Below are 15472 nucleotides of genomic sequence, written 5' to 3' on the forward strand. Positions count from 1 at the left end.
AACCACCGACCTTTCCAGTTAATAAAATTTAGGTAGATAAGTAGAGCGGCAACCTTTAATCTTTCTTACAATTACTATTGAGAAAATTCATAAATGAGATCAGGTTTCAGGAAATGTAAACACATATAAACGTCCTCAATACACACTTAAACGTATTAAAACAGCGTCAAAGATGTTCTGTGAAGCTAGTATTTGAGAAGACCAGACACAGCCGGAGTCGCAGAGTAGGCGTCTCCAAACGCAAAGGGAGATCTGAGCCCTCTCAATGGATATTGGACGGATTTATGGTTCCTCAACTTCCATCCTGATTGGCCGACTGTGGCGTCGCTTTCCCTGTTCTCTTCCCTCGTTGGCGTCGTACGTTGTCAATCCTATGTACGCTCTTGCGTGGCAGGAGCGTCTGCCGAGCGCATCCATTCCCAGGAAGCAGCAGCGGCGTTCGTTTTATTCTAGAGAAGAGAAGCCTCGTATTTCGAGGTCAGGGTATTTCCAAAGGAGGTCAAAAGAGATTATTACATTGTTTTAGGGCAGCTTGCTGTCACAGACAATAAGCCATGTCTAGTCGTCGTTTTCCTAACTAATATGGACTATTTTACTGGGCAGTGGCGCGGTTGGCTTTAGCCGCTGACTGGACCCCCTCCTCGGGACACAATTGCCTCAAATTGGTCAAATTCAGATTTTTTTTCCACTGAAAAGGTGGGCTGGCTGCCAGCCAATCGGGGACCCTGGAGCCGGACACGGAGGTAGGACTGAGGACATGTCCCCACAGCGTTGTTTGTCGGTGTGTCGGTGTGTTTGTTGTCTCGACGGCGTTGCAGGGACGCAGGGGGAATGTCAATCGGCAGACAGTGAATGCCTCCTAATGGAATCGCTGCCCAATTACAGGAACTTGTGTATTCTGTCCGAAGGATGTTTGAAGCCCCCTGCAGTGAGGGGACGTGGTTTGTGATGAACGGGGTCGGAGGGGCTTTGGCCGCTGACGTACGTGGCTTATGATCACTTGCTGGTGGTCGTGACTCGTGCATAACGTGCATGTATAACGTGCATGTTTAACATGCATGTGATTCAGTTTCTATTTATAAACCAGTCCAGTTGCATGCTGGTGTCCGACGCCGTGTTTACTGTTTGATAAATGCTTTATTTTGTCATAAGTGCCATGGGTTCTTGTCTCCTGGTGCTCTGGTCGGTGTATGCGTCTTTATGGAGGACATTTCCACACCCTATATAATGTATTTTCAGAAAGATGTGCTGGTAATATCCTAATGATGACAGCACCTTGTGTTGATTACGGGTTACCTAAGAATTGACTATACTACTAGACAAATCAAAGCGACCAACTGGTTGATCACATCATCATCACTAGACGTCTGTCTCACTGTGAGACACCCGTGTCAACTAAGTTTGCAGAGTCTGGTATAAATATCATGTCGCCGCAGTGTGACGACTATAATGGTACCCCCCCAAACACACTATTAATGATCACACTAAATAAAGTCAAGTACAATTACAGCCTCTGGTTTGGCTCATGGGAACAGGAGCCATTCCTGCGCTGCCCATGTAAGGCCTGTGTTTGGTCCTCCGTAGACTTCAGAGGACCTTTAAAATACAAAGCGTTCAATGCATTCCCCAGTGTTTATCTGGTTGTGTGGTAAAGTTAGAATGACTAACTTGTCTATTTTCGAAGAGTGTGGATATATGCAGTCCGATGAGTTGAGAGGGTCCTGGAAGTTTGAGGTGTGTGTGTGTGTGTGTGTGTGTGTGTGTGTGTGTGTGTGTGTGTGTGAGAGATGAACAAGGAACCAGAGCGAATGTTTGAAATGTTTGACTAGCGTCTGGTCTGACTAGCGTCTGGTATGGTTACCCTGTCTGTCTGTCTGTCTGTCTGTCTGTGTCTCTCTCTCTCGCTCTTGTTGACCTCACTGTAAGTGGTCAATAGCCTCTGCACACGGTACATAATTGTAAACACAGCGGTCTCATTCATGTTTACAATTATTAAGACCTTATTAAGATTATGAAAAAGACCTGTGCTTCAATGGATGCTATATCCTCAATTTAAGATTTCATTGTCATCTATTTCCTAAAATAAAACGCTTCTTCATTACCTAGTATAAACCAAGTCCATTCATGAGAACATCCCAGATGCTTTCATCTGTCCTGCTCTCAGTTGCGTGTTGGCTGTTGTCTCGGTCTTGTTTACGGGTGGCATCTAGCTTCCCTTCTAGGGAGACATAAAGCTTGTCGGGCTGTAAATCTTCTCCAGGAACCCTGAAACTGTTGACGCTTTAGTCATCACACCCACTCAAGGGGTCAAGAGGTCGGTCACGAAGTCCAATCCGAGGCGCCACAAAAACGTCCATGAACTTCAAGAGACGGAGTGGGTGATGAGTGCCCACCCGGGGGTCAGGAAGTGTCGCGGGCCCCCCGGTGATTGGTGGGAAATTGGAGGGAGAGGGAGCGGGCAGGGGTAGACATAACAGCGCTATCTATCTGCAGTCGGCTGCCTTCGCTTATCTCTGCCGCCGTGGCTAATCTAGCCTTTGTGCCCGCGGTGATGTAATGCTCTGTTTTCAGAGGTGGTCATCACCCCGGCCCACCTGAATGACTGCTTTCAGACGAGTGTTTCTCACATTAGCGTGTTGTCGTCAATACTGTGTTTTGCTTGTGTGGGGAGCTCCCTGATGACTGCTGGTTTAGCCTGAGACTTATGAATAAGTGTTGTCTGTGAGGATGGAAGTCTTTGTGGTTTGATTGACCGCCTCCTCTTCTTGCGGTTTGTCTGTCCGTCTCTCGCTCCCACGCTCTACTTTCTCAATGTGCCCATTGTCTCTCCTCTTGTATGATGTTTTTTTATCTATAATGTATTTGTTTTAATCTCAAGATAAAGCTGTCCTTGTGCGTAGACACTACATTAACCCCATTAACTGCAGTCACTACGTTAAAGGTAACACTGAAGAAAGAGGCTTTGAAGTGTTTTAACCGGCAAGCCAGATGGGTTATAGGTGTATAAATGATATTGCAGTAAATAACACAAAACAAAAACTGAAGTCTGAAACTTTCTAACAAGATGAAACAGATATCAAGCGGTAAATTAATTAATAACAACATTTCTAAATTTTGTAGTGTTGTGACGACAGTATTATCCAGTAAATCCTGACACTACTTCTGCGCCTTAAACACGCCTCTCAAAACCACTATTACGGACTGTGGTATTGGAGTACCCTCTGTAAACCTGGAGTGTGAAGCCCCCCTTGAGTGTCCGCGTGTGGGAAACAGTTTGCTGCTCTGCCCTTGGGATTCAAACCAGCCTGAAGCTTCCGGACTCTTCCCTTCCCCTCCGCGGGCTGTCGGGTTGTAGCTAGCTGTATTGCGTGTTTGCTGCTGGTTGTTGACCTGTTTGCTTGTTTGCTTGTTTGTTTGTTTGTTTGTTTGTTTGTTTGTTTGTTTGTTTGTTTGGTTCCAGGATAGCGTGGCCATGACGGGGGGCACAACGGCGGCCGCCCTGCCCATGAGCAACCACACGCGGGAGCGCGTGACCGTGGCCAAGCTGACGCTGGAGAACTTCTACAGCACCCTCCTCACACAGCATGAGGAGCGGGAGATGAGGTGGGCGCCACCGGACCCCGCGGCGAGACGAGACGAGAGGGGTAGCCTCCTAGCGTCCTAGCCTCCTTGCGTCCTAGCCTCCTAGCGGCTCACGGTTCTCACTGAGGGGTTATTTATCTGGATGCATCTCAGGTCCTTTTATTTATTGGTTTATTTTGATGGGGACCATGCATATTTATGAACATTGTTGTTTAAAATACACCATGTAAATATGCCAGAATTGGTCAAAAATAACTACTTTTCGTCTGCAGTCCCTCCCTAGGCATGTAACTAACATAGAGACAGCCAGCATTCATACAGCACTCATCACTATAAATTAAAAGGTACACATAATGGTGACATATACATCAACAAAGCAAACTCTCTCTTTCTGTCCGTCTCCCTGTCTTTGTCTCTGTCTCTTTTGGCCTTGCTTTAACCGCAACGTCATCCTACCTACCTTATCGAGTTGCAACGTTCAACTTAGTCAGTAGTGTACATACACAACAGAGGAATTTCTTCAGGGCCTTCGCCTGACCAACTCCAAACTAGTCACTGACCATAACCATATCTAACGATCTGTAACCTTAGATCTAATCTCTTGAGCATCGAACTGGAGATAGCTAACCCTATGCTTCTTACCTGAAAGCTAACCATATGTAATCTCAAAGCTTACCTTGTGGCTAATCCTAAAGCGGAGTGTTGCCAACCGCGACCCTGATGCTAACCGTATAGCTAAGCGCTACCTTCCCCCCCCCTATAGCTGGCTCACCGGTGTCCTCTGATGACCCCTCCCTATGCCGACCGACATCAGTGTCTGCCTTCATGTACATCCTGTCATCGGATCCCTGCCATCTGTAGACGTATCCCATCTCATCTAGAGCCTCTGCCAAAGGCTGCATTGGCTACAATACAGTACCACTGCATATGCAATGTCAAACTTTATACACCGCTGCACTTTAGGGAACTTCGGCAGCGGAGTCCCAGCCTCCTACTAGAACCTTGGGCTAAAAATAGTCCCGTGGATGCAGTACCGCAGGCTGAATGACGTACTAGAAGTGATGAACATTTCTTAACAGCTTTTAACAGATTTTTTATTTTATTTTCACAGGCAGAAGAAGCTGGAGAAGGTGATGGATGATGAAGGCTTACTGGATGATGAGGTAAACCTATTCAGCTCCAACAGCGTGACGGGGAATGTAAATCTTGAGCCAACTATTTACATTCAACCTGCTATTTCTGTGTGTGTGTGTGTTTGTGTATGCGCGTGTGCGTGTATGTTTGCATTTGTGTGCGTGCGTGTGTATGCGCTTGCGTGCCTCTGTGTGTTTGCGCGCATGTGTTTGTGTATGTGTGTCCGTCTGTGCGTGGTTCTGTGTGTGTGTGTGTGTGCGTGCGTCTGTGTGTCCACGGTACAGAAGGTGATGCGGCGCTCCCAGCACGCCCGTAAGGAGACAGAGTTCCTGCGGCTGAAGCGGACGCGTCTCGGCCTGGACGACTTTGAGTCCCTGAAGGTCATAGGTCGCGGGGCGTTTGGAGAGGTACCCGTTTTCGTACAGGCCCCTCCCCCTTCCACTGTCCACATTTGGTCGGCTGCTTTAAGTCCCTCGTCAGATGCACTTACCCAAAACGACTTACAAGCGAAGAAGGGAGAAATCAAATCATAAAATCTATATGAGAGCAACTATAAAAATGCTAAGTGATGCACAAGCAAGTTTCTGAAATTAACAGACAGATCCCGGAGAAGCTTTAAGACTGAACAAGAGTAAATTTGGCCATAAATGCCTGGTCCCCCTTTTTATAGTTTTATAGTTTATATTCGGTACATTCACTTTATATTCAGTACATCTGGTAAACTGCTGAGGTTTGATGAAAGCATTAAACCATTTTTAATGACAAGCATTGGCTTAATTTGGTGTCTATGACCCCTGGCAGGAACGAGACTCGCAACCAAGTTCTCCTTATTTCGTCCTTCTCTCTCAGACTCTCTCTGTCTCTACCTCTCTGTCTCTGTCTGTCTGTCTGTCTGTCTGTCTGTCTGTCTGTCTGTCTGTCTGTCTGTCTGTCTGTCTGTCTGTCTGTCTGTCTCTCTCTCTCTTTGTCTGTTTGTCTCTCTGTCTCTCTGTCTCTTTCTACATTGGCGCTAAAGGCTGTTAAACACATGGGTCTGTAACCGGGCTGGCCAGAGAGAAACATGTGGTGTTTGTTTACCCTGGTATTAACCCTACGCTGATCAACATAACCATATTTATTCAGATCTGCCTACACACACACCGTGTTTAAAGGCACAAGGAAATGAAAGTGGCCACACTCGAATCCATTACGGCAGAATAACTAGAGTGTTAATTTCTTTATCCGTGTATCCCCTGAATGTCCCGTATTAATTGTAAATGATACAAATGAGTGCGATCTTAAAGCCACTCCACCTATGTGATGGTCAAACGGCGCCCCCTGCAGGTGCGGCTGGTGCAGAAGAAAGACACGGGACACATCTACGCCATGAAGATCTTAAGGAAGGCCGACATGCTGGAGAAGGAGCAGGTGGGCACATCCCTCTTTCATGCGTCTCAGCATGAGAAAAGACTTCGTTCTTATTTAATGCCCAAAAGGACTGCTGGCCTTATTCAACTCTACTGAGATGAGTGTGAGCCTGTTGACTTACAGCACAGATGCTAATGAACCATGTCTGACCCTCCGTCATCACCATGGACTCCGTAATAAATGCTTGCTTGTACACAAACCAAGCCAAAGAGACGTCATAAAGAAAGACTATTTTCTACACATTCATTCAGAAGAGACTTTAATCCAAAGCGATTTACAGTAAACCTAGATAAGGCTTCTTGTTTAAAGGGTTGATATAACGGTGCGAGTGTGACTAGCCTTTACAAGCCCCTTTTGAAAACCTCACAAGTGGGCGTGTCCACCTAGATGTGTGCTTGACAGATGAGCAACATTTGCTTCAGTCCACTGTGTAGGCTGGTAGACTGATCTATCCAGCCTACATCTATGTGGACACGCCCAATTGTGACGTCACTAAGGTAAGGAAAAGGCTTGACATCACCCCTTTTAAGTACGCCTACACTGCTGTATCGACATCGGGGATCGAACCCGGTACCTTTTTAGCAGGGGTCCGGAATATATTCATATTTCATATTTATTGTTTTCTATTACCGTTTTTTTTATCTATTTTGACTCTAACCCTGCATTACTTTCCCACCTTTGTATTGTAACTGTTGCACAGTAATTTCCCTCGGGATAAATAAAGCATCTTGAATCTTGAATACTTCTACCCCTACACTCTTCGGCCCCTGAATAACTCTCCTTCCTCATCCCCTCCTTCCTCATCCTCTCCTTCCTCACCCCATTCATTACCCCCCCCCCCAGGTGGCTCACATCCGGGCGGAGCGAGACATCCTGGTGGAGGCGGACGGGGCTTGGGTGGTGAAGATGTTCTACAGCTTCCAGGACAAGAGGAACCTCTACCTCATCATGGAGTTCCTGCCTGGAGGTGAGCGCCTGGCCTAGGTCTCCTCCCGGCACCTGAGACCGCCCCCTCCTAAAGGGGAGAAGTGTGTGTGTGTGTGGGTGTGTGTGCGTGTGCGCGTGCGTGTGCGTGTGCGCGTGCGTGTGCGTGTGCGCGTGCGTGTGCGCGTGCGTGTGCGCGTGTTCAGGTAAAGTTCAACAACAGAGTCATACAGGGAAGGCTTTGTAACAGGCCTTCAGAACTAGTCCACATGTCAGGTGTGGGGTTCTGGGTCTAGAGGGGTTCTGGGTCTAGAGGGGTTCTGGGTCTAGAGGGGTTGTGGTTTCTAAGGGGAAAGAATTCAGTCCTCCACACTCCAAACTGGTAGGGGGCAGCATGTTACCAGGAGGATGGGAGGTTTGGAGGGCCACCCCTATTGTAAGATGTATAGTCCCTCCCTAACAGTCTTTGGTCCTGCCTCCTTCCCCCCCAGCCTCAAACACATCACCCCACTGACTGAATGTAGCCTATAGATAACTGTTTACAGTGAATCCGGGCTATGCTGTCGTCAAGGGCATAGCACAGCAGCTAACACAGCATCTGTCTTGTATCTGGCAACTGAATGTTCCAGGGTTAACTCAAGAGATGGACCCTGAAACATTCATGTCTCAGGCGCTCAGTCTTAAGTAGCTTATTTAGTTTGTGTTGGGTGTAGAGTTGTAATATTAATATTACTTCAAATTTGAACTTTGAATTATTCAGGGTGCTGGAATGGGTTTGGGTTATGCTGATTTAATTTGAAACTGTGCAAATACGAAAACAAAATTAGAAACGAATTAAACGGCTTATATAACGGTTGATATAAGAGTACAGGCAGAAATGATGTGCCACAAGTCAATCTCAATCAATCAATACTACGGCCGACATATTGAAGAATGGACAGAGAATGAAAGGCAGGTCCTACTCTTTCTAAGATGTTTTGTCTATCTTCCTCATCATCACCATCATCATCTTCCTCTTCCTCACCATCATTCTCCTCCTCATCCTCTTTATCCTCCTCCTCACCTTCATCTTCCTCTTCACCACCACCATTGTCCTCCTCCTCCTCCTCTTCCTCCCCAGGGGACATGATGACCCTGCTGATGAAGAAGGACACCCTGTCGGAGGAGGCCACCCAGTTCTACATCGCCGAGACGGTCCTGGCCATCGACTCCATCCACCAGCTGGGCTTCATCCACCGCGACATCAAGCCCGACAACCTGCTGCTTGACTCCAGGGTGAGGACCCCCCCACACACACACAAGGGGGTCTGGGGGTCCGGGTCAGGACCCCCGGAAGGGCTCACACACACCGAGGGTTCGAAGGAACGACATTTGACTTCCACTGTGATTGGGCGGCGATGCCAGCACTTTTGTGCATACCCTCTCTCCTCGCTAGAAACAACTGCAGAAATGCGCTCAGAAGCTGCCTCTTTGTGGACCTGAGCCATTACCAGAGGCTTCTAACCAATCGACATGCAGGCTGAGAGCAGTCGAAACATTCAATCAGAATTGGAGAAGCTATAAAGAAAATGTGCTCTGCTCTGCACATCCTAACCTAGAATTTGGAAAATTGAAAACAACCGACGGAATGGAGAGTAGCGAGTAGAATACAGTTGTTAAGACGGAGGCAGTAGCAAGCTTTAGCACACGCTCACAAGTAACAGGATGTAAATGAATGTTACGACCGTCCACGCGCTGAAGCTCTTCCTGTCCCCTCCCACCTCCCCAGGGCCACGTCAAGCTGTCGGACTTCGGTCTGTGTACCGGACTCAAGAAAGCCCACCGCACCGAGTTCTACCGCAACCTCACCCACAACCCACCCAGCGACTTCTGTGAGTTCCACCCAGTCTGAGCTGTGCGCTTGTACTTTGGTAAAAGTGTGGACCGTGTTTCTTACCGTTTGCTGACTATCTGTTATTAAACCCACAGCCTTTCAAAATATGAACTCCAAGAGGAAAGCGGAGACTTGGAAGAAGAACCGGAGGCAACTGGTGAGAAAACGTTCTCTCAGCGTTTTACTTTGAAAGGGCATCGTGGAGCTGAGTGACTTCCTGTCTCCAGTCTTTCACCAGGGTTACATTGGGCTGGTAAACCATGAGGTCACATGGCTCCATTTTGGAACCATAGGAGCATTGAAGTGTTCGTTATTATGTTGGTAATAATGTCATCCTGATGACATTGGTCTGCTTGTCTCCTCCTCTCCTCTCCTCTTCCCCACGTGTCCTCGCCTTGCGTCCTCTCCTTGCGTCCTCGTCTCCTCTTGTCTCCTCCTCTCCTCTCCTCCTCTCCTCTCCTTGTCTCCTCCTCTTCTCTCCTTGTCTCCTCCACTCCTCTCCTTGTCTCATCCTCTCCTCTTCTGCTCCTTGTCTCCTCCTCTCCTCTCCTTGTGTCCTCCTCTCCTCTCCTTGCGTCCTCCAGGCCTACTCGACGGTGGGGACCCCAGACTACATCGCCCCGGAGGTCTTCCTGCAGACGGGCTACAACAAGCTGTGTGACTGGTGGTCGCTGGGGGTCATCATGTACGAGATGCTCATCGGTAAGGAGGGGGAGGGGGAGAGTGGGGGGGAGAGAGGGAGAGAGGGGGGGAGAGAGGGAGGAGAGAGGGGGGGGGGGGGGGAGAGAGAGATGGATGAATAGAGGAGGGAGGGAGGAGAGGGAGAGGGAGGAAAGGAGAGGGAGGGAGGAGAGAGAGAGAGAGAGAGAGAGGGAGGTAAGCAGAGGGGGGGGGGGGAGAGAGGGAGGTAAGGAGAGGGAGGGAGGGAGAGGGGGAGAGCAAGAGAAGGAGGAAAGGTGAGGGATGGAGGGAGAGACATTTTATCTTTTGCTTTAAGAGCTAAACAGTAGCGCCAGACTTCTTATCTTGAGTCATGGCTGAAGTGTCTCAGCCTTGACAGGTCAGTTATGCTCCAGACATAACGACTGCATCCCTCAGATACCAAAGTATCAACAGAATGACTGACGAGGAGCAGAGCCATCAATAGATGAAGCAACATCTGAGGATTAATCGTGTGTGTGTGTGTGTGTGTGTGTGTGTGTGTGTGTGTGTGTGTGTGTGTGTGTGTGTGTGTGTGTGTGTGTGTGTGTGTGTGTGTGTGTGTGTGTGTGTGTGTGTGTGCAGGGTACCCCCCGTTCTGCTCGGAGACCCCCCAGGAGACTTACAGGAAGGTGATGAACTGGAAGGAGACCCTGGTCTTCCCTCCTGAAGTCCCCATCTCAGAGAGAGCCAAGGACCTGATCCTCAGGTGTGTGTGTGTGTGACGTTTAACAAACAATAACAGGCCTTCAGAACTAGTCCAAAGAGTTCGGGGTCTCCAGGGGTTCTGGTTCTGGGTCTAGAGGGGTTCTGCTTCAAAGGGGTTCTTGGTCTCCAGGGGTTCCTAGTCTCCAGGGTTCTGGGTCTCGAGGGGTTCTGGTTCTGGGTCTAGAGGGGTTCTGGTTCTCTTAGGGGTTCTGGGTCTAGAGGGGTTCTGGTTCTCTTAGGGTTCTGGTTCTCTTAGGGGTTCTGGGTCTAGAGGGGTTCTGGTTCGGGGTCTCCAGTGGTTCTGGGTCTCCAGGGGTTCTGGGTCTCCTGGGGTTCTGGCTCTCTTAGGGGTTCTGGGTCTAGAGGGGTTCTGGTTCTGGGTCTCCAGTGGTTCTGGGTCTCCTGGGGTTCTGGTTCTCTTAGGGGTTCTGGGTCTAGAGGGGTTCTGGTTCTCTTAGGGGTTCTGGTTCTGGGTCTAGAGGGGTTCTGGTTCTCTTAGGGGTTCTGGTTCTTCTGGGGTTCTGGTTCTCTTAGGGGTTCTGGTTCTTCTGGGGTTCTGGTTCTCTTAGGGGTTCTGGGTCTCGAGGGGTTCTGGTTCTCTTAGGGGTTCTGGGTCTAGAGGGGTTCTGGTTCTCTTAGGGGTTCTGGTTCTTCTGGGGTCTGGTTCTCCAGGGGTTCTGATGGGGGGTTCTGTGGTCCCAGGTACTGCACGGATGCAGAGAACCGGGTCGGCGCTGTGAGTGTGGAGGAGATCAAGGGTCACGCCTTCTTTGAGTCCGTCGACTGGGAACACATCAGGTGACCTGTTCATCTTGTCTGTTGTGAATTAAAGCTAGGGTATGTAACATGACTAAATTAAAGGTAGAGTAGACAATAGCATTAAATTAAAGCTAGATTAGGCAATAGTAGTGGATTAAAGGTAGAGTAGGCTACAGTTGTATTTTAAAGTTAGAGTATGCTGCAGTTGTGAATTAACATACTAGGCAATGAGACCATAGTAGTTTAATTGGTATCTGAGTTCTTACATCGTGAATTATTTGAATCATGTTATCTCTGTCGTTCTTTATAAATGAACTGGTTGATCGTCCGCAGGGAGCGACCGGCGGCCATCTCTATCGAGATCAAAAGCATCGACGACACGTCGAACTTTGACGAGTTCCCTGAGTCCGACATCCTCCAGCCTGGTGCGTTCACACACCTCACCGTCCGCATTCGTTCACCGAATCATTCATTACCAAGTTAAATCCACGGAACAGGATACAAGCTCTTTTTTTTATGTTTTAAAAAGTAGTCTCTGATTTAAATGTTTAATAATAACCACAATATTTAAAAACAATTCTGTAGTTTCTTATTATTATCAGAAGAAACTCAAAGTTGGGGCAAGTTGTATTGGAAAGCTGGTTGCATTCAGGTTATTCACCTGGAGTCTGGCGCCCCCTTGAGGCGACCGGATTCATAGCATCCCGTAACTTCCCGCTTTTTGTCGTTGTTTCTTTAAGCAACCAACGTGACGGAGCCGGACTTCAAGTCCAAGGACTGGGTGTTCCTCAACTACACCTACAAGCGCTTCGAGGGTCTCACCCAGCGCGGCACCATCCCAAACTACATGAAGGCCGGGAAGGCTTAAAGCACCGCCCGACTCACCCCCGCCCTCCCACCCCCAGGGAACACAGACTTACCACGGACACAGGGTTCTGGGGGCTGGTCGGCCCCCCTTCGCTGGTGCTGACCGCAATCTTATCCCCGACGTCTCCGACGACCATTCTCCGCCCTAGACTAGTCGCATCCCTCGCTCGCATTTCAGGAGTGCAGATGCCCCGCCCTGGTTTTGTTTAGTTTTTAGGGGCCAACCATGGCGTCCGTCGCAGGCCCGGGTCTCCCTTTTGTGATTGTTCAGCGCCGCCGCATGTAAACGCAGACGGTGAAGCCTCGGCGGGGCGGAGGGGTTGACCCCCAGAAAAGCTGTACGTTAAAAGATGTAAGGGTTGTTCTTATTTTGTCTCAGAAAAGGAAGACCTTCTTTGAGACAAACTGACCCTTCTGATGCGGAGGTTTAGCTTCGGTGCGTTTGACGTTTCGTCGGGTTGTCAAAAGTGTTGTTGTTGCCAATATCGACCCTTGGTCGAATCGGTTTGATTTGTGTCAAGGGAGAAACATTCCAACCTCATCGCCGTCACGCACCAATCAGGATCAGGGTTGGCTCTGCTTCTCATGGTTACCGGGTAGACCTCGCCAATTCAGAATAAACATCCAGGTTCCTTCCTGTTTCAAAGTAATAGTCGACAGGTCACCTTAATGTTTCCAAATAATAGTATCTCGGTTGCTTTCTGTTTCAAAATAATAGTTTCCAGGTTCCTTCCGGTTTCAAAATAAGAGTGTCCAGGTTCCTTCCTGTTTCAAAATAAGGGTGTCCAGGTTCCTTCCTGTTTCAAAGGTAATATTCTACCGGTTCCTTCCTGTTTCAAAACAACCGTTGACGGGATCCTTCCTGCTTGCAAAACAATTTTCTACATGTTTGAAAAATATAGTCTGTGTGTATAATCTTCGCAAGAGTCAATCACACTCCTAGCTCAATAAAAAACATGCAAAGTGCCTTTTAAGAGTAAATACTGAATCTTAAATGTAACTGATGGTAACCGATAGTGTTAATCGAGTGGCTAAGGATTCCCCCCCCCCCCCTCTAACTCTGTCACTGCTTCAATCCCCCCTACGCCTCCGGATGTTAAATAAGTCTCATACTTTCATCTGTGAAACTGACAGCAACGCGTAGAACCACCTCGAACTACTGACCAAAGAATTGTCATGGTGACCCCCCCCCCCCCCCCCCCCCCCCCCCCCCCCCTACAGGCTCACGGCCTGCTCTACTGGAAGATGGATATCTTAGGGTGGTAGTTGCAGAAAATAGCATCGAAGCGTAGTTCCTCACTCCGTTGTGCACCCAAACGTTCTCGCTTGGATGATTTCCTCCCGTAACAACGTTTCATAGGATTGGAAAATCGATTTGGTGCGCTGCTGTTTCACTGTTCACTTCCTCTGTATGCTCCCGCTTCTGATAGGGCGCATCCCATTGGCTGTCTGCATTGAGCTACCTGGAGGAGAGAGCTGGGTGAGGGTGGTGGGGGAGGGGGGAGGGGGGGGGGGGGGGGGAGGGGAAGGGGGGGGGGGGTCAGGTTCAGGGTAAGCCTATTATGCTATGGGTGCGTATTACTGTTTCCTTAAAACTACCTTTACTTCAGAATAGGAGTGTGGTCGGACATGTGTGTGTTTGTGTGTGCGTGTGTGTGATGCGAGTCCCAGTTGGAGAGAGGTTGGAGAGTGAATTGGTGTTGTGTGTATTATAGGAGGAGGAGCGAGAGGCTGAATGAATGAACGCAGGGCCGCCAATCGGGTCCCGCTGGCTGCACTATAGCCGCACCCTGTTGGAAACGTTTGAGGAGGCGCAGTGACCAATCTGGAGCAGTATGGCCTGGATTGCATGCGTTTTGAATCGAGTACGCTCTAGAGAAACTGTGTTTTTGTTTGCATTTACCGTAATCAGAGAGAACCGCCGTTTGACTTTGTGAAGAATGAAGAAGAAGATGGTATTGGCGTTGTTTGAAGCCCGGGGCAGGTGAGGTGTTCACCTGTGGGTGGGTGTGGGTGTGTGTGTGTGTGTGTGTGGGTGGGTGAGAGAGAGACCATCAGCTGAGGCTTTGGCGTTGTGGTTAGGTAAAATTTTACTTGGTCACGTGTCAATCCTGCTTACCCCATCTTGGACGATTATTATCTCAAAGAGGCTGACTTACACCTTTGGGATCCATAGTCTGTACCTTTTTTTTGTTTTTGTTTTCCTTTTTATTATTAGGAAGATGTGGTCAAAACCATTAATGTATAGTTTTACATCCAGTGGGACTAAAACGTATAACTGGGCCAAACAGTCTCTCGCCACCATAAGTTACTACGCGTATTAACAGAGTTCCTCAATGAAGTTTATTTTATTTATGTTCCAGATCCTATGCTGTTCTAGAATGAATGCAGGCTTAGCAGAAAGGCAAAGCCTTACTAAGCAGTGGGTGGAAGCTTCTAAAAAGCTTGTAAAGAGGGGACACCGTGCAAACCTGGCAACCTCAACAAAAAAAAAAGATTCTAATAGACACATTTCACCGACTCATCGTATGCAGGTGCATGTGTTAGACGTTGTTAATGATAGAAGACCTACTGCAAACATTATACCGCGTATGGATTGTTCGAGGCTGAACAGGGTTTTGTCGTATTTTAACTGGCAATGTAATGAGAAGACCGGGTTATTTATTATTATTATGATTATCAGTTATTCGTTGGTCTCAAAATGCCCCAGAGGAGTGGCTGTATCGTATGGGTTGCCATTTAGGTAGACATCCCCCTTTAAACAGTCTACCATTCAGTCTCATGATGTTTGTTTTTCCTGTTTTGTGTCCTGGTGTGTACATACCGTTGGAAGGGAGAAGTATTGCATAGTGAGCAACGCTGCTTAGACAACCATTAATATATATTTACCTTTGTTGAGAATTTAGTTTTTTTGTTTTTTTCATAAGACTGATGATATTAAAATGTTTCATTTCTTCAAAGCCAAACATGTGTGTGGGTTTTGTTTTCTGCGGAAAATGCAGTGAAACCCAGATAGGCCAAAGAATCCACACACACACACACACACACACACACACACACACACACACACACACACACACACACACACACACACACACACACACACACCGACCTTGATGTTTAAGGCTCTATTCTACACTGTTCGTTTAATGACTCCTTACACCACCTGGGTTTATGGAGTACAGTCGAAGTGATTCATTGCTTTGTTCTCACTCAAGTAAGTATACTACCTTTATACTCTTAGGGTCAAAATTAAAGACTGAACTCTCAAATATAGGACAACAGATGCCAATATTGTTTTGAGAGTCGGGCATAAAACCATTCTTACAAAAGGGCAACAATACAGTTTTTTATGGCAACTATTGCCTAAACACAAAATTTAATGGCATGTTATAAAATACCTGTATTGGGCCGCTTGACCAGAACTGAACGCCATTGCATTGTGTAAAATCACTTCAGCTCAGTTTTTATTAGACGTTTTAAGCTTTATTCAAAGGACCCAAGAGATTATGAAAAACA

General features: G+C 47.9%; 1 protein-coding gene across 2 annotated transcripts; it reads left to right on the forward strand.

Annotated features, from left to right (window-relative positions):
* The first annotated feature begins 388 nt into the window (after positions 1 to 388).
* Positions 389 to 14518, forward strand: LOC132455021 (serine/threonine-protein kinase 38-like). Of its 2 annotated transcripts, XM_060048716.1 has the most exons (14): positions 389 to 743; positions 3461 to 3603; positions 4694 to 4745; positions 5001 to 5123; positions 6040 to 6123; positions 6967 to 7090; positions 8168 to 8322; positions 8816 to 8918; positions 9016 to 9077; positions 9505 to 9622; positions 10205 to 10328; positions 11030 to 11125; positions 11420 to 11511; positions 11827 to 14518. In XM_060048716.1, the coding sequence occupies exons 2-14, from the start codon at positions 3473 to 3475 to the stop codon at positions 11952 to 11954; spliced, it is 1392 nt and encodes a 463-aa protein (XP_059904699.1). In that variant the 5' UTR covers positions 389 to 743; positions 3461 to 3472; the 3' UTR covers positions 11955 to 14518. The 2 variants fall into 2 exon arrangements, 1 of the variants encoding a protein (XP_059904699.1); XR_009525061.1 differs by lacking the exons at positions 11420 to 11511; positions 11827 to 14518 and adding an exon at positions 11247 to 11385 and having other exon boundaries at positions 11030 to 11188.
* Positions 14519 to 15472: the final 954 nt, after the last annotated feature.

Source organism: Gadus macrocephalus, chromosome 4 (assembly GCF_031168955.1).
Source record: "Gadus macrocephalus chromosome 4, ASM3116895v1".
Classification (NCBI taxonomy): domain Eukaryota; kingdom Metazoa; phylum Chordata; class Actinopteri; order Gadiformes; family Gadidae; genus Gadus; species Gadus macrocephalus.